Source organism: Poecile atricapillus, chromosome Z (genome assembly GCF_030490865.1).
Source record: "Poecile atricapillus isolate bPoeAtr1 chromosome Z, bPoeAtr1.hap1, whole genome shotgun sequence".
Classification (NCBI taxonomy): Eukaryota; Metazoa; Chordata; class Aves; order Passeriformes; family Paridae; genus Poecile; species Poecile atricapillus.
This window is the reverse complement of record NC_081289.1, coordinates 47938767-47965637: the sequence shown is the minus strand read 5'-3', so window position 1 is coordinate 47965637 and position 26871 is coordinate 47938767. Positions and strand designations below refer to the sequence as shown.

At 37.7% G+C, this 26871-nt stretch overlaps 1 protein-coding gene across 1 annotated transcript in view; it reads left to right on the top strand.

The window, feature by feature from the left end:
- The window catches only part of LOC131573483 (contactin-1), a 77068-nt gene that overhangs the window by 30957 nt on the left and 19240 nt on the right, over positions 1 to 26871 (top strand). The window contains exons 13-18 of the mRNA XM_058827481.1: positions 4322 to 4442; positions 6841 to 6999; positions 10227 to 10376; positions 13821 to 13891; positions 17187 to 17421; positions 21041 to 21144. Coding sequence (XP_058683464.1) covers positions 4322 to 4442; positions 6841 to 6999; positions 10227 to 10376; positions 13821 to 13891; positions 17187 to 17421; positions 21041 to 21144 — 840 coding nt within the window. The remainder of the gene's footprint in view (positions 1 to 4321; positions 4443 to 6840; positions 7000 to 10226; positions 10377 to 13820; positions 13892 to 17186; positions 17422 to 21040; positions 21145 to 26871) is intronic.

The following is a 26871-nucleotide window of genomic DNA, read 5'->3' as shown; positions in this document are numbered from 1 at the left end:
GAATGCATTAAGGTAGCAGGTGATTGTCGATGAAGCCCAGCTAACAAAATGAACTGCCTACTGTTTGGGTTTTTTTTATGAAAGAGAGTTCCAGGACTCTCTCAAGATACTGTCTCAATACACTGCTTCCAGTGCCTTGATGTATTAGGGAGGTGCTTTAGATATGAGTGAGCTGAAAGTCACTCTAAATATTACTCCAAAGCTACCCTATTTTGGGGAGGTTTGGAGTAGTATTTAGAGGCAATGGCCTAATAATAGCCTATTGAGCATGGAATGAGATGGATGGAGTCAGTGGTTAAGAGCAAGGGCGGGAAGGAAAGCAGAAGATATAATGCTGAGGGCGAAGCCAACGAGCAGTTTTCTCTGGCAGAACCCTTTGAGGAAACTTATTCTACTTACAGCACAAAATATTGTAATTCCATTAGAAGATTAAGATCTGCCAACTTCTGTTTTAGAATTAAAAAATACTCTGCAAAAGCAGTTGACTGTAACATTTATGTGCTTGTAAGACTTACCAGGCTACCAAAATTCATCTACCATCTGTAGTTAGATAGCAGGAGCTGAGAAAGCCAGGTGTGAACCTGAGAAATGGTTTTGCAGTGTATTGTGAATTTTTGTCATTGGCCATAAAGCTGTGAGCCATGAGCATAAGTGAGCAAGTAGCTAGGCTTTTTCTGTTCTTATAAGTGAAATAACAAGGCCCATTGCCACAGGGATGCTGGTACAAAGCACAGTGTCCTCAGGAATTCTCAGTGGTATGCTGAATGGAGAACAGTAATATATTTGTTGGAAATACTTCCCGGTCCACATCTCAAGGGTAGAATTAACACTGTATATCCTTTACATATAAATATAGCTCACTGAAGGACAAGATTTTTTAGTGGGAATGACTGTCACTGTTATCCTGCTGAGTTTTTTATTTATCTGTAACTATGGCTTATAAAACAAAACAAGGTCTAAGGTGAATAGGATTAAGACAGTAGTGTTGCACTGATGGTGTTGTCCCCATGTCTCTGATGTCAGTATCAGGAAAACATCTATAATCATATTTACATTAACATACCTCAACAGCTGTTGGATTATCTTTTCTGGTTTTAGCAACCACACAGCTAATTCTGCGCTGGCAGGATCAAACCAATTTACTAAATTATTTCTAGCTTTGGACAAATTGATCTCATCACCAAGAATCCCATCTCTTCTAGATTATCTCTTACTGATTCTCTTACCATTTTACATCTGCTATATATTAAACAATGCTGAAGCTCAGATGTCTAACTTTAGAAACTGAATTTAAAAACCCACTCTGTCTCTGCTTACCAGGTTCTTCTGTTTCTGCCAAGTTAGCTTTCTTATTACAAGGGGCTTGTAAGTCTTATATTAACAGAAGTTCCATTATTGTCTCTGAGGGCCCAACAAAAGTGGATAGACACTGTTTTCAATCAAAACACTAGTTTCCTGTAAATGATACTTAATTGTACAGGGGCACATTATGATGGCTTTTGGCAAAGGTGATGGTCAAAATACCAGTGACAATCAGAAATAGGTCATAGAATGCTATTTTTGACATCACTATTAAATCATAAATATAGGACTTATATGGTGAAAGTATTTGCTTGAAACTTGGTAAATACTGAGTGGTGAACCACAGGTACCCTTGGAACATCCCTGAGTATTGCTATCACTACTTCCAGGCTGTGATTCAGCCTTCTCTGAGTTAAGGAAGGCATTTTTCAATTCAGCCAAGCTGAGGTTTTTGGACGAAAACATACAGTACATTCATATCTAATTTGTGGACAGAATTTGCTGATGCCTGTGCTCTTTATTTGCTTGGTAAGCTCTTATTTTACCACCAAGAACTTAGGCTTTTTTTGAGGTATGGAAAGCTTCATCACCAACTACATAAAACCTTGCTCCAGGAAAGCTTCTGAAGCAACAAGATACAACACCATATATATGGGTTGATGATTTTTTAAAATTATGTTACATTTTTTCATCTTCTTTTAAGGATTTAGGTTATAAGACCAAGTTCCCATAAGGGAAATCATTGTTAGAGCAGGGACATGGACACATCATTAATAAATACAATAAAGCATTTTAATTAAAGTACTAACGTAGAAATTAATGAGTACTAGTCCTAGAAAGAATTTGTAAGAATTTGTTATTGATTATGATTATCATAATATGATAATGATTATGAAATTTCTAGTCTTTTTCTAAAACTTGTTGCTTTGCCCAGCATTTGCTTAAGTTTATTTGCAGATGAAAATGCAAATGCAATGATCAGAGAATCACAGGCACTGTGGTTCTTTCTAGGATGACATTTAGTGTTAATGAGTTAATACACAGCAGTCAAATAGGGAACTGTTAGTCTTGTTTTTATTAAAACCAAAACCAATAAGAGCAGAATTTTTTAAAAAAACCAAAACAACACATACCAAAAAAACAACTAAATTAAAAACTGTAACTAAAAACTCAAGAAGTTTGATATTTTGCAGCTTCTTTGTTCTAATTTTTTGAAGGACAGAGGACCAGGTAGCTGCTTTATTTGTTCCTATAGAGCTACTGACACTCTTGATTTTTCTCCCTGGAAGCTGTTGACAGAATTGCTTATCCCACTGTGGGGCTCACATGTGATTAGTCAGGTGTTGAGCCAGACAGTGTTCACTTATGCAGTAATTCCAGAAGACTTTCAAAGGATGCTGTCTGCTACAGCAGTCTCCTTGGAGTTCTCATGAATAAACTGGGGAGGCGCAAGCACAGAAATGACACTATCACAGACTCTCAAGGATAATTAGCCCTGTGTGAAAAGTGTGAAAATATATATACACGTGGAAATAGTTTAATAATAACTGAGAAAGAAATGATCTGGAATATATCGGGAATACTGGATCGTTCACTGATCCATCAGATCAGTTTGATCCTTGCTAGCAGCACTTGTGTTACTCAAAAAGAGAGAAGGCACAGTGTAACCTGCCTTTCTTGCTGACCCTGTAAGACAATCAGCTGAAGTATTGCAGGCCAGAATCAAGAACTTTCTTTCATGTGTGCTTGATTCTTCTTTCATCCAGTTCTTTATACACCACAGTAATTTCCGCAAGCTTTTATGTTGGACCTAACAAAATAGATTTTAACAGATCTCAGTTTGTGCTGAATTTTTTTGCCAGCAGAAATTGAAGCTGGCAACCAAAATCTTCACTGGAAACTGGAAAGGAGAAGGATGGTGTTATCTGGGTATTTTAATCTCCCCTAAATATAGACTATAAGATCTCATTCTAGTTTCAGAGAATTTGGAGAAGATTTAATCTTACTTTCTTCCCTTATCCTTTTCAATCAGGAAACATAAACTGGATGGTATTAGCTTTATTTCATTTCTTCTGAATGTCTAAATGCAGAGATACAGCCCTTAATATTTGAGATTGCCTCTAAAGTCTTTTTTGTTACCCAGAGTCTGCAATGATGATAGCACTTCATCTAAATACTTTCTTCTTTTTTTTTTTTTTTTTTTTTTTTGGAAGTGTTATAGGATAAAAATACTATATTCTGTTTGCCTCTCTGTACAGCCAAAGGTAGCCAGTGGCCCACGTAGCCATCTGAAAACATGGCTGCATATGTCCCAGTCATCTGGCACTGGTGAAGAGTCTTAAGGGAAGGATTAGGGTCTGGGATGATGAGTGTATGAGCCTTGTTGAACAGTAAATTGCTCCCCTGGGGTCCTGCTGTTTGCCAAGGTGCAGTGAGAGCTGAGCCAGGGGAAGAGCATGTCCAGCCTGACAGGGGCCTCAGCAGCAAGGGAGGGCAGAGGAGTACAGGGCCGGTCTTGGTGCACCTGTGTTTGGGCTGTGCTTGTAGCCTCTCTGAGATAAAAACTCAGGTACAGCTTTAGGATTAAAAATGAAGAGCCAAACACCATTCTGCTCTGTTAGTAGTTCTCCATGACATGCTATCCTGCCAATGAGTTTAAAAACCACAAGTAATGGTGCAGAAAAATCATCTGACTGGTTTGTGAATAAATTCTTGACTCAATTTAGTGTTTAGATATGGGCTTCAAAAAGTAAGAGGGAAATGTTGACTTCTCAATAATAATTTACTAAGGTGTCTGTTTTTTTATGTCCAGTAAAGAGCTGCAGCTCCTCAGGACACTTTCAACAGCTGTCCTGTAAATCAGATGTGTGTTTGTGGGTGATCCATTCTCAAAGTAAGCACTTACTGTTTAGAAATAGCAACCACTGTAAATCAGTTGGGAGGGATGTGTAGACAGGTATCATGTAGCTGCACAGGGATGTTTGCCAGTTTCACTAAGTGGTTTTTTTTTTTGTGACAGATTAAATCCAATGGTGAGCTGCTGATTAAAAACGTTCAGCTGCGGCATGCAGGGAGGTACATGTGCACTGCTCAGACTATTGTGGACAACTCCTCAGCTTCAGCTGACCTTGTGGTAAGAGGTAAGCTTCTCCAGGTGATACAGAAATGTGGCTGGTTTTCACCTAGGCAAGACACCAAGACAAGAGTGTTTCTGATTGTTTCAGATATGTGATTTCTCACCAACAGATGGAAGAGATTAAAATGAGAGGTGCATAAACATGCAAAGTCATGAAAGTTTACTCAGGGTACTAATTCGGTTGCAGACATTTAGAGGTCTAACTGAGCATGTGTTTTTCCGAAAAGAAATAAGGATTTTTTGATTAGGGGTATTTTCCTTATGTGAAAGCAATTTTTACATAGTTTAATTTGGTGTTCATTATTAAAAATAGATTTCAAGGATCATTTCAATGTATCTCCTGGATACATTTCTAAGTCACTTCTCAATTTTCATAAAGGTGTATGGATTTAATTATTGCGTATAATACTAGGCCTACATTAAAAAAATTCTGAGTTCTCAAATTACAGAAACCAAGACATCTGAGGAGAAGTTTATCACTCAATTTTTATCTGATTCATGTCTGTTAAATGTTACTGCAGTCTCAAAATTCTGTTCTTGCTCCTACAGTATGAATCCTACAAGATCTGTTACAATGTGAAGTTTTAATAGCATGTGTTAATTTCCTTTGGGCATTTTGCTTTCTTTCATGCCTGTGGGCATAGCACATTCTGAAGCACTAATGCTCTGTTTTGCTGACAATTCAAAGCTGATATAACTTGTATGTTGTGTTGCCTGGCTGTTGGGTTTTGGCCCACAGAGATGTGTAGCAGCTGAAGTATACTAGTGTCATGGTTCTGAACTTCTGTCATCTCAGGTTGTCGTGCAGTTAAATATTTCTGCATTTAATTTTTGCTGGGTACTAACAGCCCATGAAATGTCATCAGTTTTGGATAAAATGTCAAAGCAAATATGGTAAGTGATGAAACTACAGATAGGTCTGTGAAGTAAAAGAGTAGGATCTGTTCATATGCCTTAGTATTATGTAAGCAATTCCTTTTAAAAATTAAAAGACAAGGTGCTTTATCAAGCTTCTGATTCCCCTTCCAACCCAGGAATTAGAGTCATTGCTCAGAGACTATTTTGTAGAAGAAATTAGCATTCATTTTTTTCTCAAAATTCAGATTTTAATGCAATGAACACAATTTTTCTTATGGCTGCCTTTTTTGTGTGTGTAAGACTCAACATCTAACCAGGCCAAGAGAAAATATCTTATGAAATATGACAAATGTGGGATTGTAGTTTCACTGCATTAGTAAGGAAGAAGTGAACAGTCTTGCAGGGGAATGGGTCTCTCATCAGACCTTACCTATGGGTGTCCTTAGAGCTGGGATAGCAAATATGCATATTACCAGGGTGGAAAGTTGACCAACAACCCTCATCTTAAAACCAGCACTTAACAACTTCTGCTTTGTGCATCCCTTGTGAGGAGTAAGAAGCTGTTTCCACATGCAGTGAGGTGTTTTGTCCTTACCTTGAAAGGAGGGTCCAAGGAATGAAATTGCTTGCTTGAAGGATATATTTCATTTGAGTTCTTTTGCTCAGATGTATGGAGAAAATAAACAGCTCAAGAACTGAAAACACATTTGGCACACTGTGTCTAGATCTGATGTAGAAATCTCCTTCCATTTTTTTTTGTTGTTATGTTTTGATTCTCTGTGGTTTCTCTGTAAATAGTGCAGAGCAATATATTATGGTATTGTTGGGTTTTTTTTAATATTCTCTGGGATTTGTTCAATCAGGTTGTTGGATAATTATCTGAATCATGTTGGCATTATTATCAATTAATCAATTATTACCTGTGAATTTTGAAGCAGAAAGTACATGTCAGTAGTTTTAATGCATTGTATCTGTTTTTACACAACAGTTAATATGTATCAAATAACTGGGTATCATATAAAACAGAAGCACAATAACAAAACCAGAATTTTGTAGGAACTTTGAACCTGATGCGGGGTTCACCACTTTGGGGTAATATGAAGGCCAAGAAAAATGGGAAGAGATCTATAGAAATCTCTTTTAAGGTATGATTTTTCTCCAAATTAATTTGCAGGGTTTTCAGCATAACTTGCAGCTAGGGCCTATATGGCACAAGCAGAAGTGTTGGTTACAGGTGGGTTAAAGGCCATCATCAGGTGGAATTTGTGAAGGAAAATTTTTGGGGTTTTTTTTCTGAGTTCAGTTTGGTTTGGTAAGAAAAACAGCAATATTTTCAAAGCATCATCTTTTCACTTAAGATTATCTCAATATTGATTAGGCAAGAATCATGGAAGTTTTATTTGGTAGTTATAAATTGCAAGAGCAGCTGTCCTCTGAATCATTCCATAAAGCATTAAAAGTTGATGTACTTTAATATTTACAGCATATTTAATTTTTTAATTGTACTTTTTTTTTCTTTTGTTTCCTTTTGTTTTTTCCCTCAGGTCCTCCAGGCCCCCCTGGAGGTATAAGAGTAGAAGAAATTAGAGACACTGCTGTAGCACTTACCTGGAGTCGTGGAACAGACAATCATAGTCCTATTTCTAAATACACGATCCAGTCAAAAACCTTTCTTTCTGAAGAGTGGAAAGATGCCAAAACAGGTAAGAGTAATGCCAGAAGTAATAAGGACAGTAAGTTTTAAAATATGATTGTTAGAAAGTGACTAATCAGAAAGTAATCACAGAAGGAAACCAGGGATGTTATTAATGTCTGCTGCAGGTTTACTGTCCTGTCAGTGTCTTGTTTTGTTCCCAGCATTAGAAGGACCTGAACTAAATGTCAAGAAATAACACAAAAGAACCGGCCAGAGTTGTTGCTACCTGTTTTTTTTGCCTCTTTCCTTGTGCCTGAAACATTCAACATCAACTAGTGTAATCACAAAAATTTATTTACAGGTTAATTTGGATGAAAAGTGGATGTTTTCATTTCTGTATTTGTTATGGAAAAAGCTGGTTAAAATTGTCTGCTTTTTCCTGGGAGCAGACTAAGTTCCAATTGCATTAAAACTGGCACCCCTAGAGAAAACATAGCTAAGATTATCCTTCTAACCACTGGATGTCATCATTGTGCCACAACATTGTAGTTAAAGATCAACCTACCTGAGCACAGGAATTATGCTAATTTTTTTTTTTTAGCATTTTACATAAAAACATAAACTTAAAAAAAAAATTTAAGCTACTAGTATCTCTGAATGCTTTATGAAGGATAGCATTGTCACAAGATATACAGAATTTTCCTATCAATATGTTTCATTATCCCACCCTTATAAATTTCATCTTAAGTGCTTTCCTGTGGAATTAAGATATCACATACTCAGCATTTCTGAATACTAAAAATATTAATAGTTTCAGTGATTGTCTTCCATTTAATTTTTCACTTGAAACTACAGGTGTGTAAGAAGTAGATTGACATATTGAACTGAAAATTTTTAGAGTAAAAAGTCAGATATAGTAGGCCTTCTGTATTATATCTTATTTTTCTTTCAGATTATGTAGTATATGTTGTTCTCTTGGATATGATTGCCTCCATCAGCCAGCACTGATATTTTTTATGTCAAAGTAGCTTGGAAAATAAACCCAGAAGGTTCCCCAGCCCCTTCTTATCACTTATATCTTGTTTAATGTTTTCTGTACAATAGATTTCTTTGAACTTTAAGAAAATAATTAATGTATAAATTAGAGCTGTTTCACTAACTGATTATTTGGTTCAGTAACAATACATGCAGGAAGGAGGATCCTTTTAGACTAGCCTCTGCTTTTCTCAGGATAAGTTAATTTTATTTCTTACTCATTCTGTAGATTTCAGTTAAAGAAAAGGAAATGTGAAGAATTTCAGGTGGCAACTAATACTGTTTTGTTTTGTGCTGTGTGGAACTGGAACTGGAGGTGTAAGAGTTAACATAAGTGTTTTCAGATCTTCATTCTGTCTGATTCAGAGCAGAGACTTCAAACCACTCTTCTCATTTCTCAGGAAGATTCCCTAGTTGCAATGTTGTAAGCATGATGGGATGAACATCTCTGCATCTCTGAAGTTCTCTGATTCTCAGAATTACTGAGATAATATTTGAATTTTACCCTAAAGAATTCTGAGTGGGATTTACATCTTGGGTGGGACAGTGAGGAATCTAGATTGTTGAATTCCTTTTCAAAGATGCGAACACAAAAGATACACATTACTAATTTCTGAAAAGTTGGAAGTAACTATTCCAGTGTTTTCAAAATCATTACATTTTCATCTGAACCACAGTTAGGAATTTGGATAAATAGATGATTCCCTAAAAGTAGGTAAAATTACCATACTAACTATCACTAGCATTACTGCAAGCTTTTACTTAATTGCTGAGTTACTTCCATTTTGATTCAGTGTTAACTTTCAGATTAATGAAGCATGATGAGCAGTCCGAATTGATCTGTCCCCAAATGTTTAGGCTATCAATTAATGTTGTGAATTTTTAATGTGTGAAACAAGAAAATATACTTTGGCATTGCATTTTGGAAATATTGTTATTATTTCTACTAACATTATCTGCCAACCAAATCATTCATCTCAGGTTTCACAATACTGAGTGTGTTTTGTGAAAGAAGTGTAGACTACTTCACAGTATGGAAATATGTATGAATGGATTATGTAATAAGTTGTTTACATTTACGTTGTTCTTTCCAGTTAAGGGGTTCAGATTCTCATTGTGTCAAGTGTTCATAATTGTTCTGGGAATCTGTGGGACAGTAAAATTAAATTAAGAGATCAGATGTAGCCCAGGAAGGACATTGAAAGCGTGTTAAATTTATATCGTAACTTGGGTGACAGGGGAGGTTTGCAATAGCTTTACTGACTCGATAGAAAAATAATCTAAGTAAGAATGAGGGAGGGTGGTGGGCAGATAGAAAAATGGAAAGTGAGTTCATTTCTACTTTAGGACCTCACTTTGGAATGAAATTTAATGTTCATTTGGAAGAGGGATGTGGTGTCACCATCTAGTGCTTACACTACTGTTGCCTGGTTGTTTTTTGGTTTTTTTTCTGCAGGCATTTCATTTATATTTTAATTCCAAATCAGCTGTCTGTGCTAGCCTTTCCAGTGGAGAATATCTCAGTTCTCATCCTTCTCAGTTCTCATCCTTACATACAAGACTCTAATTTGACAAACAACTCTTGTTTGTATATAAATGAAAATCTTCTGTCTTTCCATAGCTGCAGACAGCTATAGAAACAACCCCTATTGTCTGTGAATTGCAGACAGTCACGAGTTACTCATTTTATATACGATAAAGAAGCTCATCTTTATGACAATAACAGGTCTTTTCATAGGAATTACAAGAACTTTTACCTTTGTTGATCAGAATCAGATAGCAGGTTATAACATGCTCACTAATTAGGTACACCAAATTAGGACCACATTTTATAAACCACTCCTCATCAATTGATAGAACCCCACATGTTTAGCCCTTGCCTGACCATGTAATGAATTTTTATTTTACTGTTTCTGCATTACATATTTCTCATTGCATTTGTCTGTAGGTAAAATGAAATTCTACAGCTATAATATGTAATTAGTAAGGAAATCTCATAGCTAGATGTACTAGTTCACACCCAGTTAAAACTTGGAAGTCAATAAGGGTTTATCCAAGATAGTGTCACAGTTTCCAAATTCCCAGTCACTGCTGTGGGTACACCTCGTAAAATGTTATATTCCTAATGTGCAATGTCAAGTTTCCTTTAGTTGTCTGTGTGTGGTTGTAGAATAGTGCAAGTTTTGTCACAATCAACCGCACTGTTGCTTACCTAAGTGTGAAAGTGCTGTTTTCTAAAGCATTTATTCTTTTTTTTAGACCCATCAGATATTGAAGGAAATATGGAATCTGCTACAGTGATTGATTTAATTCCATGGATGGAATATGAATTCCGGATAATAGCAACAAACACTCTGGGGACAGGAGAACCTAGTATGCCATCACAGAGGATTAGAACTGAAGGCGCTCGTACGTAAACAGAAAATGTCATGGTTTTTTTTTTAAATGTGTTCCTTAATTTTTACATTTTTGTTTACCAATTTGGTAATTTTAGGGTTTACTTTAAAAAAGTTTATAAGATTCAGTGTGCAGGAAATATGTTTTCAGCCACCCACTACTCCAGATTGTAGTAAGCAAGTATCAAACTATGAAGATGTGATAGCATCAAAGCAGATATAAAGGAAACATAGTCATGTGGCAAATTTGTCTCCATTACTGAAACAGAATCAGACTGCATCTTTCAGAGATCTCCACTGTGTCTGTCAGCCAGGCTGTGTGTGTGTATGAGTGCATGCACATGTTTGGGACGATGGTTTAGGACTTAGGAAAAAACATGCATGTATTTTACAAGGAAAATGTCCATTTGCCTTTTGGTTTGTATTCTAACTAAAGAATACATGAAAGGATGTGTGTTATACTGGATATTGCCAATTTTCTGAGACTGAAGGTTTGGTCTGGTGTCTTCTTACTTCACGTCACATATGTGACATTATCCAACATAACGCACTCTCTTATCTGTCTGGTTGCTCAGTGCTAATAGCTCAGAGCATATTAAGGATATTCTTTAGGCACAGGCGCATCCTTTTTATAATGAATTCTCCCAAATGAGGAATTAGATGTTACTATTCCAAATAATACATTCTGGTTTGACTGTACAGAGGAGATAACAGCAGTGTTCTAGGGGGTAATGTATCACTGCACAAAGACTGTATCCAACAAATCCTCTACACCACAGACTAATCTATACCCACTTGCAATCTAGATTTCTTTACAATTGTTTCCTATAGCCTGAGTTCTGAAACTAAAAATGAAAACCCAAAGTGTGAAAAACAACTTTTGCAATTACACCTGCTAGGTCATAACTTTGATTAGATAGTATTTTCAAAATAAAATATATTTGCATTGTAAATTTCAAAACATTCATTAAAAACAAATTTGGTCCATTAAAATGTTGTTGCATGAGGAGAAAGAAAATAAATTGGTGAAATGTTTTGGATAGGGAAGGAAGAGCCACAGAACTTTAATACTGAAGTAAAAGATAATCACTGCTTAGAAAATTGACTACTAGCATAATATGTTTTATGACTCAAGAGCTGTATTTGAAGGCCCAAGAATATACAGGAGAAATCTACACATGTTTCTTTGTGTACATCTGGTGCACAATAGATGCTTCTAAAATGTTAGAAAAGTCACAGATAAGGAGAGAAAAAATACTAATGGGTGGAATAGGGGTAATGTCCTGCAGTTTGCAGTGTGCCACATTCATGCCATTTTTTGTAGCCTCTCCAAAAATGGCATACTTTCCAGTTTTGTAGCAGGAATCAGATAACAGACTAAATAGACCACTTGCAAAAACCGCTTTTGCAAGAAGTGGTCTATTTAGTCTGTTGTCTGATTCCCCAGACACAGCACCATGCTCTGGCAGACTGTGAGACAGTTTTTGGCAAACCATGCAAAATGGTAACATAGTCTCCTTAGGCATCAGTCAGCACTTCTTGCCATGACAAAATAGTGATTAAATAATTTACAGTTTACAGAATAACTTCTGCACCCAAGTGTGTTTTCTGCCAGGAGCTGGAATTTGTTATAAGCAACAGTAGGATTTGGGTTGTACTGTCAATGTCAAAGGTACTACAGAAGCAGTGTGCCCGACTGCAGGAGCATTTTCATGCAATTCTGAAAAAGGTAAATAACAAATTACAAGACATGTCCACATATTGTAGTTATTGTTAACATTTTCCATGTTAAACAGCAACAAACAGTGCTGGTCTTTGTCATAAAATGTGGGTGACAAATAATGTGTTACACTTAAAAGTTGTCAGCATCTTTTTCGATTTTGAAGTCTCTCTTCTGGTAGATAACTGATTTCAGTAACTTATTAACATGCTAAGACTGTGTGCAGTGTTTTTTATTTTTAATGAAACAGCTTGCTTCATCAACAACATTTCACAGTTATTTCTTGAAATTCAGTGAAGGTCTGGTTTTATGTATTTTAGCTTCTGGATGCATTAGAGTAATTGTCTAAGTTAGTTACCTGGTCTTAACAGAGAGAGAAACCTGAATTTAATGGTTGAGAGAATGAGAAAGATTCTTTTGAAAAGAATGACTTGTTAGACTTTAAACAGTCAGATTTCTTCTGTTCTTTGGCAGCCTGTTTTTCTTCTTTGACTATTTAAGCATTCTAGCAACCCTCTGCTTCTAACGTAGCTCTAAAGCTGTATGTTTATAATAGTGTGACTACAAGGTCAAGTAACAAATTCCATCTTTCTCTCAAATTCTTATATGTATGTTTAGTCTTGATCTCCACTAATTCGTTTTCAGAAAGGCCAGAAATAAATAATGCAAACCATGCATTGAATGCTGATTTCAATTTCCAATTTTTTTACATATTTTTATCCTGTCTGGAAACATTTGTTCTGCTCTGCTTTGTGTTTCTCTTCAGCTGACCCTCAGAGAAGGCCTCAGCAAACATCTGACTTACATAGTGCTCGAGCACTATGACTTACAGCTTTCACTGATTAGTGGAGAAAATGCCTGATCCTGTTCATAATTTTTTTATGCAAAAACACATTAATTTAGGTAGGGCATGTAGCTCATACATGCACATCTGAGGAATGTTTAATGCCCTGTAGGTAGGCTATCATATCCTAAGTTTTCAGTAGACAGTTTTAAGTTTCAGTACTTTGTGTGTCCGTATTGAGTGACAGCAGATAAATATACAAACACAATAGCAATAGAATCATTGCACTCAGTGAAGAGTCTGAGAGAAATGACAATATAGGAATGATGTCCTTGAAAGTATCCTGCTTTGCCACCCAGCTGTGCACCAATGATAGATCAACACATCGTGTTTCATTACACAAGATGTCAGTGTAAAATGCAATTAGTAAATTATAAAGTGCTACACCAGTTTTGGTTAGGTACATCTACCCATCCTGAACATGACCGTTTAGAAGATGTGCCACTGATCTAGAAATCAATTAGGCTGCCGTGCTTCAAAGATAGACCCATGGGTTTAACCTTACCATAGCAAGTAAATCCACTGAGGTAGGTGGAACTGATCACAGTCTGCTAAGATAATTACACGTACAAGTCCATGGTGCTTGAGCCCTCAGCATACCAACATCTGAGAAAGCACAAGAACAATACACAGTGTGCTTCTCTTAAGACTTACAAGAAATTTTTCATTCTTGAATATTCAATTAAAAATTTGTAGATAATACAGGGAGAAGGAAGAATGATTGCTAGCTATGGTTACAGCTGGCATATTTCCTGAAGCAGTAGCTATACATTAGTCTTGGCAGATTGCACACCATCATTACTTTAATTGTGTGTGCCACGTGTGCTCATTGGCCTTGCAGCTGTCTGCTGCATACTTTGTAGTAATTTTCTGTGTCTCTTCTGTTTCACTAGCTCCTAATGTGGCTCCTTCTGATGTTGGAGGAGGGGGTGGAAGCAATCGAGAGCTGACAATAACATGGATGGTAAGTATTTTGCATGCAAGATGCATGAAACCCATTCTAACACATATCTGATCTTGCTCCTCCTGAAACCTGTGGATGGTTTGTCCCTGGATCTTGTGAGATAAGGATTTGCATAAAATATATAGATTTCCAGACTTTTCTCATAAAAAAATACATGAAAAGGAATGAGGAAGAGAGTACCTTAGGGGTTTATGTGTTGGACATCTCTAAAATATCATCTAAAACATTCTAAGACTAAGAGCATCAAACACATACTGACTGTGATAATGCATCACTAAAAGAAGCCTTCATTTCACTATTGAAGCAATGGTTTTGAAAACTTAACTATACTGTGGATATCGGTAAAGCAAGGAGGGAAAGGAGACACCAAGGTAAGAGGAAAGCACACGGTAGCACAAGAGAGGATAAGGATTTATAAACAAAGTTTCATAGGCAGAAGCAGCATGGGAGAGAGAATTGAAATCTACTGCAGGGTATTTGGGGAAGCTAGGGAGAAGAAACTTCAGAAAATAATTGTTGGATTCATGTCAGAGCCTATCAGTATCCAGGAAAAACAGAGTTACAGCAGCATTACATCTGGCAAAGAAAGATGGTTATGTTATGCTTGAGAAAATTACCAAGTTTGTTTTCTGTTGACTTCTCTGTTCACTGTCACAAGGCTATGAGATACATAAGGCACATTATGCCATTTGTGTCTTTTGGGGAATAGTTGTTTCATATGTAGCAGCTGAATTATGTCTAGGAAGAGTGCTTTTTCTTGTGGGAAGTAATGTAAAGATGTCATCATTCCAATAGCATGTATTGTTGTATAGGGTTTCTCCTTATGAATATGCAGATTTTATTCCATATGCATATTTCCTTCTTTTTGTACTTAGGATTGATCATATGCCTGTGAAAGTTCTCAAGTATGACAGAAATAGCCAGCCATATCTTTGAGCTATCAGATTTGGGCATTCCTGGCCGGGTTTTGTTTTGGAGTTCTGGGGGTTTTTTTGTTTTTTAACTCAGTACAAAATATTTATTCAGTCTTCGTAATTATTTTAGCAGTGAAGAAAAGGTTTATAAGATCCTGAAAATTAAGGTCTACAGTTCTGTTACAATATATTGGAAAGGTTGTATTTTAGTTCCCCTAATAAAATGTCTTAATTGGCTTAATTCTGGTCTCTTATTTTTGAAGAGCAAAATAACGCATTCAATGGACAGGTGCAGAAGACCTAGATTATTTTACTTCACAAGCTTTTATTCTAAAAACTTTAAAAACTACAGAGCTTCTTCTTGGATTGCATGTAAAGACTGGTACTCATGGTATTTCCAATACAGTAACCTGTATTGTAACCTGGCTGTGACCAAACTAAACAAAGAAATATAATCAGGAGAATAGTGACTAATGCAAAATCAGAAGTATAAGACCACTTTAGTATTTCCTGTACACCCAGGCCGATTTATATTCTCATTATTTCTCTTACCTAATGTTATGCTTTTCACATCTGTTCTGAGCAGCAACTTTAGTCAGACAAATTAAGCATGGCTTCAAGTTTATTTCCCAAGAATCTTCTATGCTGTGTCTAGCAAGGGTTTTTAAATAGAGACTGTAGATTCATGGAGTCTGAAAGACAACAGTATATCTATCTGTAAGGCTAAGATAAAAATATATATTGATTCCCCCAAATGTGCTGACATTTGCATATGCTACTCTAAATAGTCCTTAATTAAGAAGAGAAGAACAAAATGTATGGCAGGTTCACAAGTTGCTGCCAACCCCTTTTCAGCTTCTGCTATGATTCATAAGCCCAGGTTGAATGAGACAGCCAGAGATGCAATCATAGCTCTTCTAAGACTTGTTTTGAAAGAGGAACTGAGAAGGAGACCTAGGAGTGGCATGCCCATTCTTTCTCAGTTTTGTTCATTTGTCTTTCCCTCTCCAATTTTCGTTTTCAAACTTTTCAGTGGATTCTGCAAACTATTCAGCTACTTATAACTACTTATTATGTGCAGCCATTGGAGGGAAAGCTGCTTTCAAACTTCATATAAGACCTTTTAGAATATATTTTTTAAGTGCTGGTCCTGGCTTTCTAAAGTTTGCTCTGGCTGAAAATCATTCTGAGGCGAGGGCCTCATCTAGTCTCCTTACTTTGGCATATGAGATAGGATTCTGGTTTATTTTAAGCAGCTAGTTACAGTGATAGATTCAGAAGATCAGCTACACCAAAGTTCCATAAAACCTTGCTCAGAATATCTCCACACATGTTGGCTGAAGTGCTGCAGTAGTGGGCAAGCGCCTAAGGAGAATAATGACTCACTGTGTCACTGCTTCAAGACCTTTGCCTCAAGATAAGCTATTTCATCTCTCTGAGGTTTCCATTAGGTAATAAGGTGATGCAGAAAGCTTATTTTCAAAGGATGCTTCTGGTCAACCTCCTGATGCACAGATGAATGATGTGATTTTGGCTGGTTGGGTGCAGTGTATAATAGTTGTGGTAAAAGCTCCATGAACTGAGAAAGGATCACTGAATATAGAGAGCATCGGTAAAAGAAGAAAAATCCATTATGGCAGATTTTCTCCCTTAATTTCATATTTTCCAGTATTCCTAGGTGTAGGAAGTTAGCTATAGTTTTAAGAAATATTTTGGATATGTACCTGTGATTCCTGTACTGAAAGTGGGAGTCATTTCATGAAAAGATTTACCAGTTAGAAGCTAGGTAATCTAAATCAGCAGCTGGATCCCCTCCATCATCAGTGAAAAGCGGTAGGATGAGTCATTCTTTGAATGTGTCCATCTTTCTTTATCAGCTGTGCCAGTTGTCTAGATGACAAACTTTCAGTAAATAATTATCATTTGGGCCAGCCACATAGATTTTCTCTTCACTGTGATTTTTTTTTGCAAGAATATCTATCTCCACATGTACATGGACCCATATACTGGCATAATATGTCTGTGTTAAATATCTGCTGTGCCTCATTCCCTAGGTCATTTTTTTTGACAGCTACAGCTGTGTTATTGCAGAATTATTCTTGGTTTCTTTCTGTGGTAGGTAACATGATGTGTGTTGCACTGAGTTCAGATGAGGAAAAAGATCTTAAAATGTTTTCCTAGAAAATACACTAATACTGCAGATCTAAGAGGGCCTATTTTTAAAGGGGGTGGAAGCAAGCCATTGAAGGAAACCAGGGTGAAATGGAGGTTTAGTTCATTGTTTTTACAGTGTACATATCAATGCTTTCTGCATAATTTATATTTTGTTCTAGACTAGCTGTTTAGCAATAATAAATGTTTTATTTTTTTTGTCCCTACAGCCTTTGTCAAGAGAATACCACTATGGCAATAACTTTGGTTATATAGTGGCCTTCAAGCCATTTGGTGAGAAAGAATGGAGAAGAGTTACAGTTACTAATCCTGAAATTGGCCGATATGTCCACAAGGATGAATCAATGCCACCTTCAACTCAGTATCAAGTAAAAGTGAAAGCATTTAACAACAAAGGGGATGGGCCATTCAGTCTCACTGCTGTCATTTATTCAGCACAAGATGGTGAGTAAATGTTCCAAATGGGTTTTACACTCATTTGGAGTGATCCAGATCAGCACCACCAACATCAGTAGAACCTGGTCCTTGACACTGATTTATGTAGCAGGATACACCTTCAGCAGGGAAAGTCTGCATTGCTCACACAAAACACTCGTTCTGAACAGCCAACTTCCACTTTCTGCTTTCTGTGTGATGCGGAGCACTTGACTGCACTTGCTGGCAATAAGCAATAAACAGCAGTATGCAAAATTCTTCACAAAGCTTGTTAAAAGATTTAAGAATATAGAAGAATAAATTCTTATCTCCACAGTGGTTGCCCAAAACATTTAGATCTTTATTCAGTAATGTCTCTGTGATCTTAGTACGTGTATTTGACATATGCTTACTCTTTTTTTTCTTCTTAACAGACCACACTAAAGCCTAGAATTTTAGTCGATCAGTATTAGAATTTAGCCCAAAATTGTGAAGGAATGATCGTTCAATTGTATCTAGTTACATTTCCAGCATGTTTAGAGTCTCATATAAATTATCCTAGTTACATTCTTTATTCTGGTTTGCATGTTAGAGCTATCAAGTGAGTAATTTAATAGAAACCTCTTTCAGATTCCATTAAAATATTTTTCTTTATTCTTACTGTAATTATTTCACATGCTGTGATCTTTAGTACTGAGGTTTAAATAACATTTTCAAACTTAGCAGAGGAGAGAAAGTAGTGGAAGAAAGTTTACCTTAAATCAGAAGAAATATATACAACATCTTTAATTGCATTATCATCACTCAAGCCTGTTCTAAAAAAATGCAGTTCATTAATTTCTGACAGAAACCCAAAGATTGCTAATATTTTTCTTTCCATAGAGCAAAATCTCCTTCACAAAGTCAACAGATGAAGACCAAAGAGCCAAGAGGAGGGATATGATAACAGGGCCACATTCTCACACTTCCGATTCTGTTCTGTACTCTGTGTACTTTATGGAAGATTTATGTTCATGGTTCCCATTAGCACTGATGGGAACTTTGCTTGCAAATTGGCCACACAGAGAGAAAAGACGAAAGAGCCCTCAATACCAAGCTGGCTGATGAGGATAATGCTAATCTTTTTTCTCAGGAAAACACACCTTAGGAAATCATCTTCAACAGCTGCTGCAGCAACACAGAGGGTTTTTTCGCAATTGTATAAACGTGTTAGTAAATAGCTATGGTGTAATGAAAGCAATATCGGTCAAATACCACTTAAGTATCCATCCTTGCTCAGACACTTTATCGACAACTGACTGATAAACGCCCACATGTTTATGTTAGAATTGTCCATACCATGTCAGGAGTGGCATGTGTGTTTGTATGGTCTAAATTCAGGGGCATGTTAGGGCCTTGTAGCCCAAAAAGACAGAGGGAAAGCAAATGTGCAGTAGTGCCAGCTTCCAGATAAAGAGGTCACTTGAGTGGCTGCTGATGTTCTAACACAGACTTTAGCGAGGTCCAGACACCTGATAAAAAACATTTGTGATTAAAAAATGCCAGATATAGACTACAAAAGAAATAAAAGCTCAGGGAACCTACTTCTTTGATTTCAAGCATAAGAGCACAAACCTTACCAGTAGTGCTCACAGCTCCAGTGCAGAGCTTTGACCCTGACTACTGCCTATATCCAATAAGGAATTTCAGGGAAGGTTAGAAGGAGTTGTTCCAGGAGATGTAATGGAAGTTGCTCTGAAGAGCATTGAGGAGAGAGTTGTCTCCTGGCATCAGGACATGAACAAAATCACTTCCATACCTTGTAGTGTGCTTACTGGCTGCCAGCCTGAACTTTGTGTAGTTATGCATAGAAGATAATTGTCTGATGACCACTATATTTCCGTTGAAGAGAATATATTGTAATGACCATGTGATTTCTCCTTTTATTGGTAGAAATACACAATCAGAAGGCTGGAGGAAAGCGATTGATGCCATCTTTCTGGCTCAGGAGAGGCTGCAAAGTATTTACAGAACATAAGTAACAAAGAGGGATGTAAATTATTTGCATCTCATAAACAAGCATGAGCAGATGAAATATTGTTAGAGTATTGTATCATCAAAAGCCCTGGCAGATTAAACTTTTCAGTATGAAATTTTTTGGAAAGTTCTGTCATTGATACAATAGAGAAGAGTCTGACAGTGATTTGGGAATAGATTAGATGATCACAACTATTCCATCTGTACTTCTGTACCTTTGAGTCATCAAGGGATATTATTACTGTTAAACAACACAAGTTCTCAAAGGTATTAGGAAAATTCAGTATGGTCATGCAATATTCCATACAGATATGTATAAATATCCATATATACATAGATATAGTGACAGCTTTTCCACTGAATTGTGTATTCTATAATAGATCTGTGTTTCTCTAGCTGTAACTGTGGGTATTGTTATTCTCTTCAGTGACTGGGGAATTTCTGTGTTCCCACATGTAATAAGCCAAGTTCCATGTCTGACAACTGCTAGTCATATCTGCCATTGCTAGTAGTGAGTAATGATTGCTAGTAATGAGTGCACAGGCCTCTTGCTTATCTAAATTCCTGTCACTGTGAAAACAATTTTGCAATAATGTATAATTTTTTAATTAGACATTTGCATTATTAACAGCCATTGAAAGACAATTACAAAAGGTAACTTTGCATATAAGATTATTTTGTTACCTAGGATACTTTTCATGAGAGATGTTAGTGATTTTTTTCTTAACAGTGGCTGTTTTGATGCATAGTTGACTGGGTGCCCAGTTGGAAGATTAAGTATATGAAAGCTTTCCTCAGCTAGGGCTGCCATGCCTGTCTGTTGCAACTTGTTTGAAAAGATTCACGACAGAGAGCTTTTGTTAGCTTGGAAAAATTTGTCTTTTAGAGACATTGCTAAGTTCATGCCTTTCTTAATTCCTTACCTTGTTTAAAATTCGATGAAGTGAATGAATTTCAATGAATTCAGAATTCAGCAGTGAAATGAAACTAGACCTCAGTATTCTAATCCCTGGATGAAAGTCTGTCACATTATGATAGTCTGTACTCTGCATTGGCTTCTGTTCAGAACTAAGAATGCAAACAAAATCAACCTTACAATGTATGCCTTACAGAAGGGTGCTTTGGATTATTTCACACCTATGTTTGAGTTTGTAAGTGCCACTGGACAGCTGTGTATCTAATATCTGCTCTCACAAAAAAATTGTATTGTTAGGACTGACATACACAAGTATTTGTGTGTAGCTAACTTTAAAAATCTGATGTATATTATATGTGAGATGCTGTCACATTTAGTAAAAGACCACTGGATGCTTCATTCTATTTATCAAATGCTGTTTTCAGTTTACACAAATTTCAGCATGAAATCTGTTGAAGCGTAAAAATACATAGTCTGAGCCAAGTATAACAGGATCATTGCTTTGTTTTTACAGAATCATATTTCTTACAGATCATCACTGGACCTGAAGCTTACTCAAGAAAAAACAGATTAAAGACTAACACTTGGCTCAGTTATGTCAGGAAAATTATATAAAATACTGAAAATAACTTCTCTGAAGTGAGAAGAGTCCCTGTAAACAAGTATAACATTACCACAGGATCAGATTGAATGTTTAACATATCTTTCATCTTCCAGCTCCAACTGAAGTACCTACAGATGTGAGCGTAAAAGTTTTGTCATCTTCTGAAATGTCTGTTTCTTGGCACCATGTTTCTGATAAATCTGTGGAAGGATATCAGGTGAGTTTAGTAGTGACACTGTCAATCTTCTTATTCATTTACTGTCAGTAGTTATAGCAACACTAATTCCCACTATGGCATTCCATGTCTTAGGGTTCATTTCTCTTTAGTTAGCATGTTCTGTGCATATTTTGCATCTTGAGAAACAGATTATTTTTGTTATGTACTTCACTACTAAAATAGATTAAGAAATCTATATTTGCACTTTTCAACTAACAAAATGTGCCATTATTTCATGAAAGAATGTTGTTTCTTTTGTGTAATTGAATGCCTATCTATAATTTCTTAAAACATTGAAATTAAATTTTGGGTGTAATTTTCAACACAATTGGGGAATTTTAACTAACTCTGGCCTACTTAAATTACCAACAGTTATTAATATATTTCACCCACAAACCCTATAGGAAGTGGGACTACTTGACAAATGCTCAAAATCCGGTATTATAGAGATATTGCTATTGTGCAAGACAGTGATATTTTCTTGATGGTTTCTATTCTTCACATGAATAGAATTCACATGTTCACATGTTCTTTGGGACATGTTCCATCTGGGCCATCTCAATGGCATTACTGGTGAAAATGGTTCTTGTCCTTCTGCAGAGATGACAATAGCCACAGGCTGGGTACAGTGAGAAGTGGCCATGTAGTGCTCTAGCAGGGAAGTCTTAACATCATCCATGCACAGTGGATGCTGACAAACTCTGCAGTGTAGTCTGCTTACTTTGGCTGCTACCCAAAATAGGGGTTTGGGTCTTTAGTTTGTTAGTGACTTGCCTTGTGATTTAAGTTTTCAGCTACTTGAAGATATCCTTTATGTTCCAAAATAAGTACAAATACAAATGAGGAGTAATCTCATGGAATGCATTTTTTAAAATTAAAATCTATGAATAAATAAGTAGTACTTGTTTTTGGTTTATTTCCTGATGTCTGTTTATGTCTCCATGAGATTTATGTAAAACTTTTGTGATACTGTAACAATAGTATCCCATGTCAAGGTTGATTTTATACAGTGCAGACATTAAATCTTAAAATTACAAACACTGGGGTTTGGAATCAAGGCACTAATATCAGTGGTAACTCCTAATTTACTAAAGCAGCCCTCTCTGGTTTGGTATCTCATAGGGATTTTGCAGCTAGAATAGGATGGACAAATTGATGGTCATAGCTGAGATCTGTGAGCTCAACCTGGACAGCCCTGTAGCAGCACTGCACTCCCAGGGTGGACAGTCTGCCCAGAGACTGAAGCCTTCACGTGCAGAATAACCTGAACACACACTTGGCACACAGGAGGGGACTTCTGGGAATGTAGAACGTGGCAACTAGTGGAGAGTGACAGCTGCTCTCTCTCTCTGGTAGATAGAGCAGCAACAAGGAGGGCTGACAGAGGCTGGGATTACAGTTGTGATAGACCATGAAGCTGGATGTTCAGAGTTACAGTGGGGAATAGGTTAGTAAAGCAGGAGGGGCAAAGATAAATGTGGAAAGTTGTTGCAGCCTGCAACCTCAGGATCTTGTCCAGGGAAGCAGCAGGGTTCTGGGGACCAGCATGAAACACCAACGAGACGGGCTCCCGTTCATGAAACCATTTATTCAGCATGAGAACAAACTCAGGTCCAGAACAGAGAGCCCCGAACAGAGGCACAGCAGGGGTTTTTGAGGGACAGAACCCCCGAGGGTTTACACCTTTGAGGGTGGAGTTCAGGGTCAGGGACCATTAGAAACACAGCAAGGGAGAACCCCCCAGGGACTCAAACCCAATCAGAACTCCTGGGCCGCCCTTCACAAGGGGTTTGGGGTGGAACAATGTTAACTCTTTGCCTCCCTGAGGCCGCTGCAACATCTGCTCCTTTTTTATTTTTTTTTTTTTTTTTTTTTTTTTCAAATTTTAATTAGGAGCTTAAAATGTTTCCAAACATACACCTTAAAATCTCACTTCTTCCACAGAGCACCCACTTTGCTTTGTGGGACACCAATAGCTCAATCACAAAACACATTAGGCAAACAGAAAAAAAACAAAATTAAAAAGAAACACTTAAACCTTGGACCACGCCGGGCAAATTAAACGGTGATGGTACTTAATACAAACATAATATTTTTTTTGTTCAGTCTCTTCCAGTTTAGGATTCTCTGTTAGGAAGGGTGCAGCTCTTAGATCTCCTCTTACGAGGGGCAGAATTCTTCGATCTCCAGCTTCGGCTCCGGCTCCCATGTGGGCGTCGCCCCTTTAGATGATCTCGGTGTAACACTGGCTTTCGGAGCTCGGTTACAGTTTCGATTTCCCCAGAGGAGGTGTTGCCCACGATAGAAAAGCACAGCCCCCAGGGGTGGAGCACCGAACAAAGGGATGGGGCCAAGCAGGAGTTACTGGGAGGTTCGGGAAGGGAAGGTTTGGGACCGGAAAAGAAGGAGCAAGGCGGGAAACCAGGGATCCCAGACCGCGTGGCCGGCGCCATCTTGGGATGGGGGGGGAGGCCGGGACAGGCTTTCCCGGCCAGGGAACGGGAATATGGAAAGACAGGGGGTGAAGGAGGACACGGAACGGCGGGCAGACGGCAGCAACCCCGAGCCATCTTAGCTTTTTTCACCCTTTGTCCTGCCCTTAGGAACAGAGGAAAGGGGAAGGTACAGGAAGGTATACACCAAAAAAGGAACTCCACAGAAGACAAAAACAGCCCACCGGAAGATCCATACCGTCCATAATCGTCCATAATGTTGATATAATCGTCCATAATCGTCCATAGTGTTAATAGAATCGTCCATAATGTTGATATCGTCCATAATACGTCTCGTTGGGTGATGTTGGGTGCTTGTCTCAGCGTCTGGTCTCGGCTCCCCCACCTCCGTAATCCCTTTTCTTCCCCCATGCCCGAGGCACTCTCAACCCAGTCTCCCTGCCAGGTACTCTCGAGTCCTCCTTTCCAAGGCGGGGGTCTCGCTGGCTCTCAAGCCATCAGCCGGGGACTTACGAGGTGTCCATGGAGCCGCTCCTGCTGTTCTCCTGGATGCCACGCATTCTCTCACCATTTGTTGCAGCCTGCAACCTCAGGATCTTGTCCAGGGAAGCAGCAGGGTTCTGGGGACCAGCATGAAACACCAACGAGACGGGCTCCCGTTCATGAAACCATTTATTCAGCATGAGAACAAACTCAGGTCCAGAACAGAGAGCCCCGAACAGAGGCACAGCAGGGGTTTTTGAGGGACAGAACCCCCGAGGGTTTACACCTTTGAGGGTGGAGTTCAGGGTCAGGGACCATTAGAAACACAGCAAGGGAGAACCCCCCAGGGACTCAAACCCAATCAGAACTCCTGGGCCGCCCTTCACAAGGGGTTTGGGGTGGAACAATGTTAACTCTTTGCCTCCCTGAGGCCGCTGCAACAGAAAGTACATGGTAGGAGAATATGCCCACAGACAGCCCATGTTTGGCCATTTTTTAAAATTTTACTTTATTTGACATAAAGACATCTGAATTATGTTAGGGGACATAAGGGGAGGAAGGGAGGAAGAGGATTTAGCAGCAAAGACCAGGATGAGCAAAACAGTCAATAAAAAAAGAAGGGGAAAAAAAAATCAGAAAGAAATGTGGGGGATCTTTGGGCTGAAAAGAGAATAACTATTAGAAAGGTGGGATATCCTGGGAATGGACCATCTGTTTGTTACATGGACTATGGATGTTCAGGGTGTGGCCTTGTTTTGATAGCAGTAGTGTAGTTTCATCCACCTGTTTCTGGAGAAATACACTTTCACAAATCCATCGTGAACTGACTCGCTTGTACGTGTACAGTGAACAGCTACATTAGAATATCAATTTCTACTCTTTTTTCCCTCTTTTTCTAAGACAATCTTCTAATTTTCAGGTGTGTAAAAATTTCCATCTGACTAGACGATAAACAGACGGATAGTCCCAAATTACTGCCCCACAATGCTCAATAAGGTGTTAATTCTGAGATCTTTTCCCCCAGGGCAATCACCAGTCTCATTCTAGTAGAGGGGAAGGCAACAAAAGGAAAGCCCATACTTCTTCACTGAGAATAAAAAAGAGACACTTGTGTTCCTGAAGATCAGAACCCCTGAAGGAGCCATAAGATAGGGCTTAAATAGAGAGGGTTGTTCTGGAAGGTTAAGGCTGAAGATAGCATTTGTGAAGTTGCAATAAAACCTGTGGTGGAAGGAGAATTCAAACTGCATTATAAAATTCTAGTGACTATCTCTGGAAGGCTCTGTGTCTATTTGCATTGATAAATAATACAACAGTTACCTTTAAATTACTGCTCAGGTGTAACACAGGTTAATAGAAACCATCATTCACCAGATCACCTTCTCAGTTCCCTTTTGGTCTTTATTATTATTTGAAAATTGCATGATTAACTTTTGAATGCTAGAGTTTAAGAGGTGGGAGTACCCTGAGCAAAGAACCTGAGGTATTTCACCTGTGACACAATGCTTCTCACACCAGGAGGAGTCAGATTTCCTGACACTAATGCATACTGTCAGGATGACTGCCCTCATGGTGATGAGTGTGAGCTGATACGTTTTGCCATTACAGAGGAGTATCCTCAGCTCACACTTAAAGAAGAGATAAAGTATGAAAACTATCTCCATCCCTATAGAGAATTTAAGATTTATGTATTCTTACAATACACTGCTAACAGCCACATCTCTGCAGTGGATGCAGCACCAGTGGCACTATCCGTATTTCATGCTGTTTCTATGTCATAAATGTAGGTTTATTTTATTATACAAATTTATCACCACTCACCACCATTGTCTCTTGTTGACTGAAATATACTATTAGCATTATTTCTTAATATGAGTAAAGTATATTTTTGTGTCAGTCCTATGTAGAACTTTCAAGAATATGGGAGCTTTTGTTTCATGACACTTACAGAAACAGCTTGAATATTTTAAATTTTGAATAGAGGGGAAGACCATGAAAGACAGGTTTTTTGCTGATTTTAGCACAGAGGGCTGCACTAATTCATGATGGCTAAGGCATTCCTTCGCACAAATCACAATCGGCTTATTTCCCACAAAAACTCTAGAGCTTGGTTGAAATCCCCTTCTGTGTCCTCTGGGGATTCATTGCCTGTGGATTACCCTAACAAAGTAAATGCAGAGCATCAGGCATAAGAAGGATGTCCGGGGCTACTATATAAACTCTTTTAAAAAAAGAGAGAGGGGCTACTCAGTAGAGTGAGGAAATGAGACTTCTTGAAGCAGTGTGGCATTTAATTCCAGAGGCAAGAAAGAAATTTCCAAATTATTTCAAGAAAGTTTGAAATTATTTAAATATAAAGTGAGAAATATAGGAATAGTATAAAGAAGACAGTAGTTATCTTAGCTCTCAGGGAAGTAATCTTATTTTTTTCTTTTCCAGGAATTGTTACAATGTTCCAAATATTTAAGTATGGCTGTGTATTAGAGAAGAACTTTCTGTGTTCATGACATATAGCTCATACACTGTGGGAGTAAAGTCCACAACATTGCAGCCAAGAACAATTGTATCTGGGATTTAAATTTTATTTAATTTTTAAATTATATTACTTCTTTCTGAAGTGTAATATGTTCTCAGTGAAGAAATTTGCATTTTCATTCATCGTTCTCACTTGTCTTCTTTGATGTTCTATGTTACTCTTGTATTACACCGTTAGCATCCCTGTACTGCAAATGAGCATTAAGATTGTAAAAAGCTTTGCAAGTCAGAGGAATTCAAAGGCTTTCAGATTATG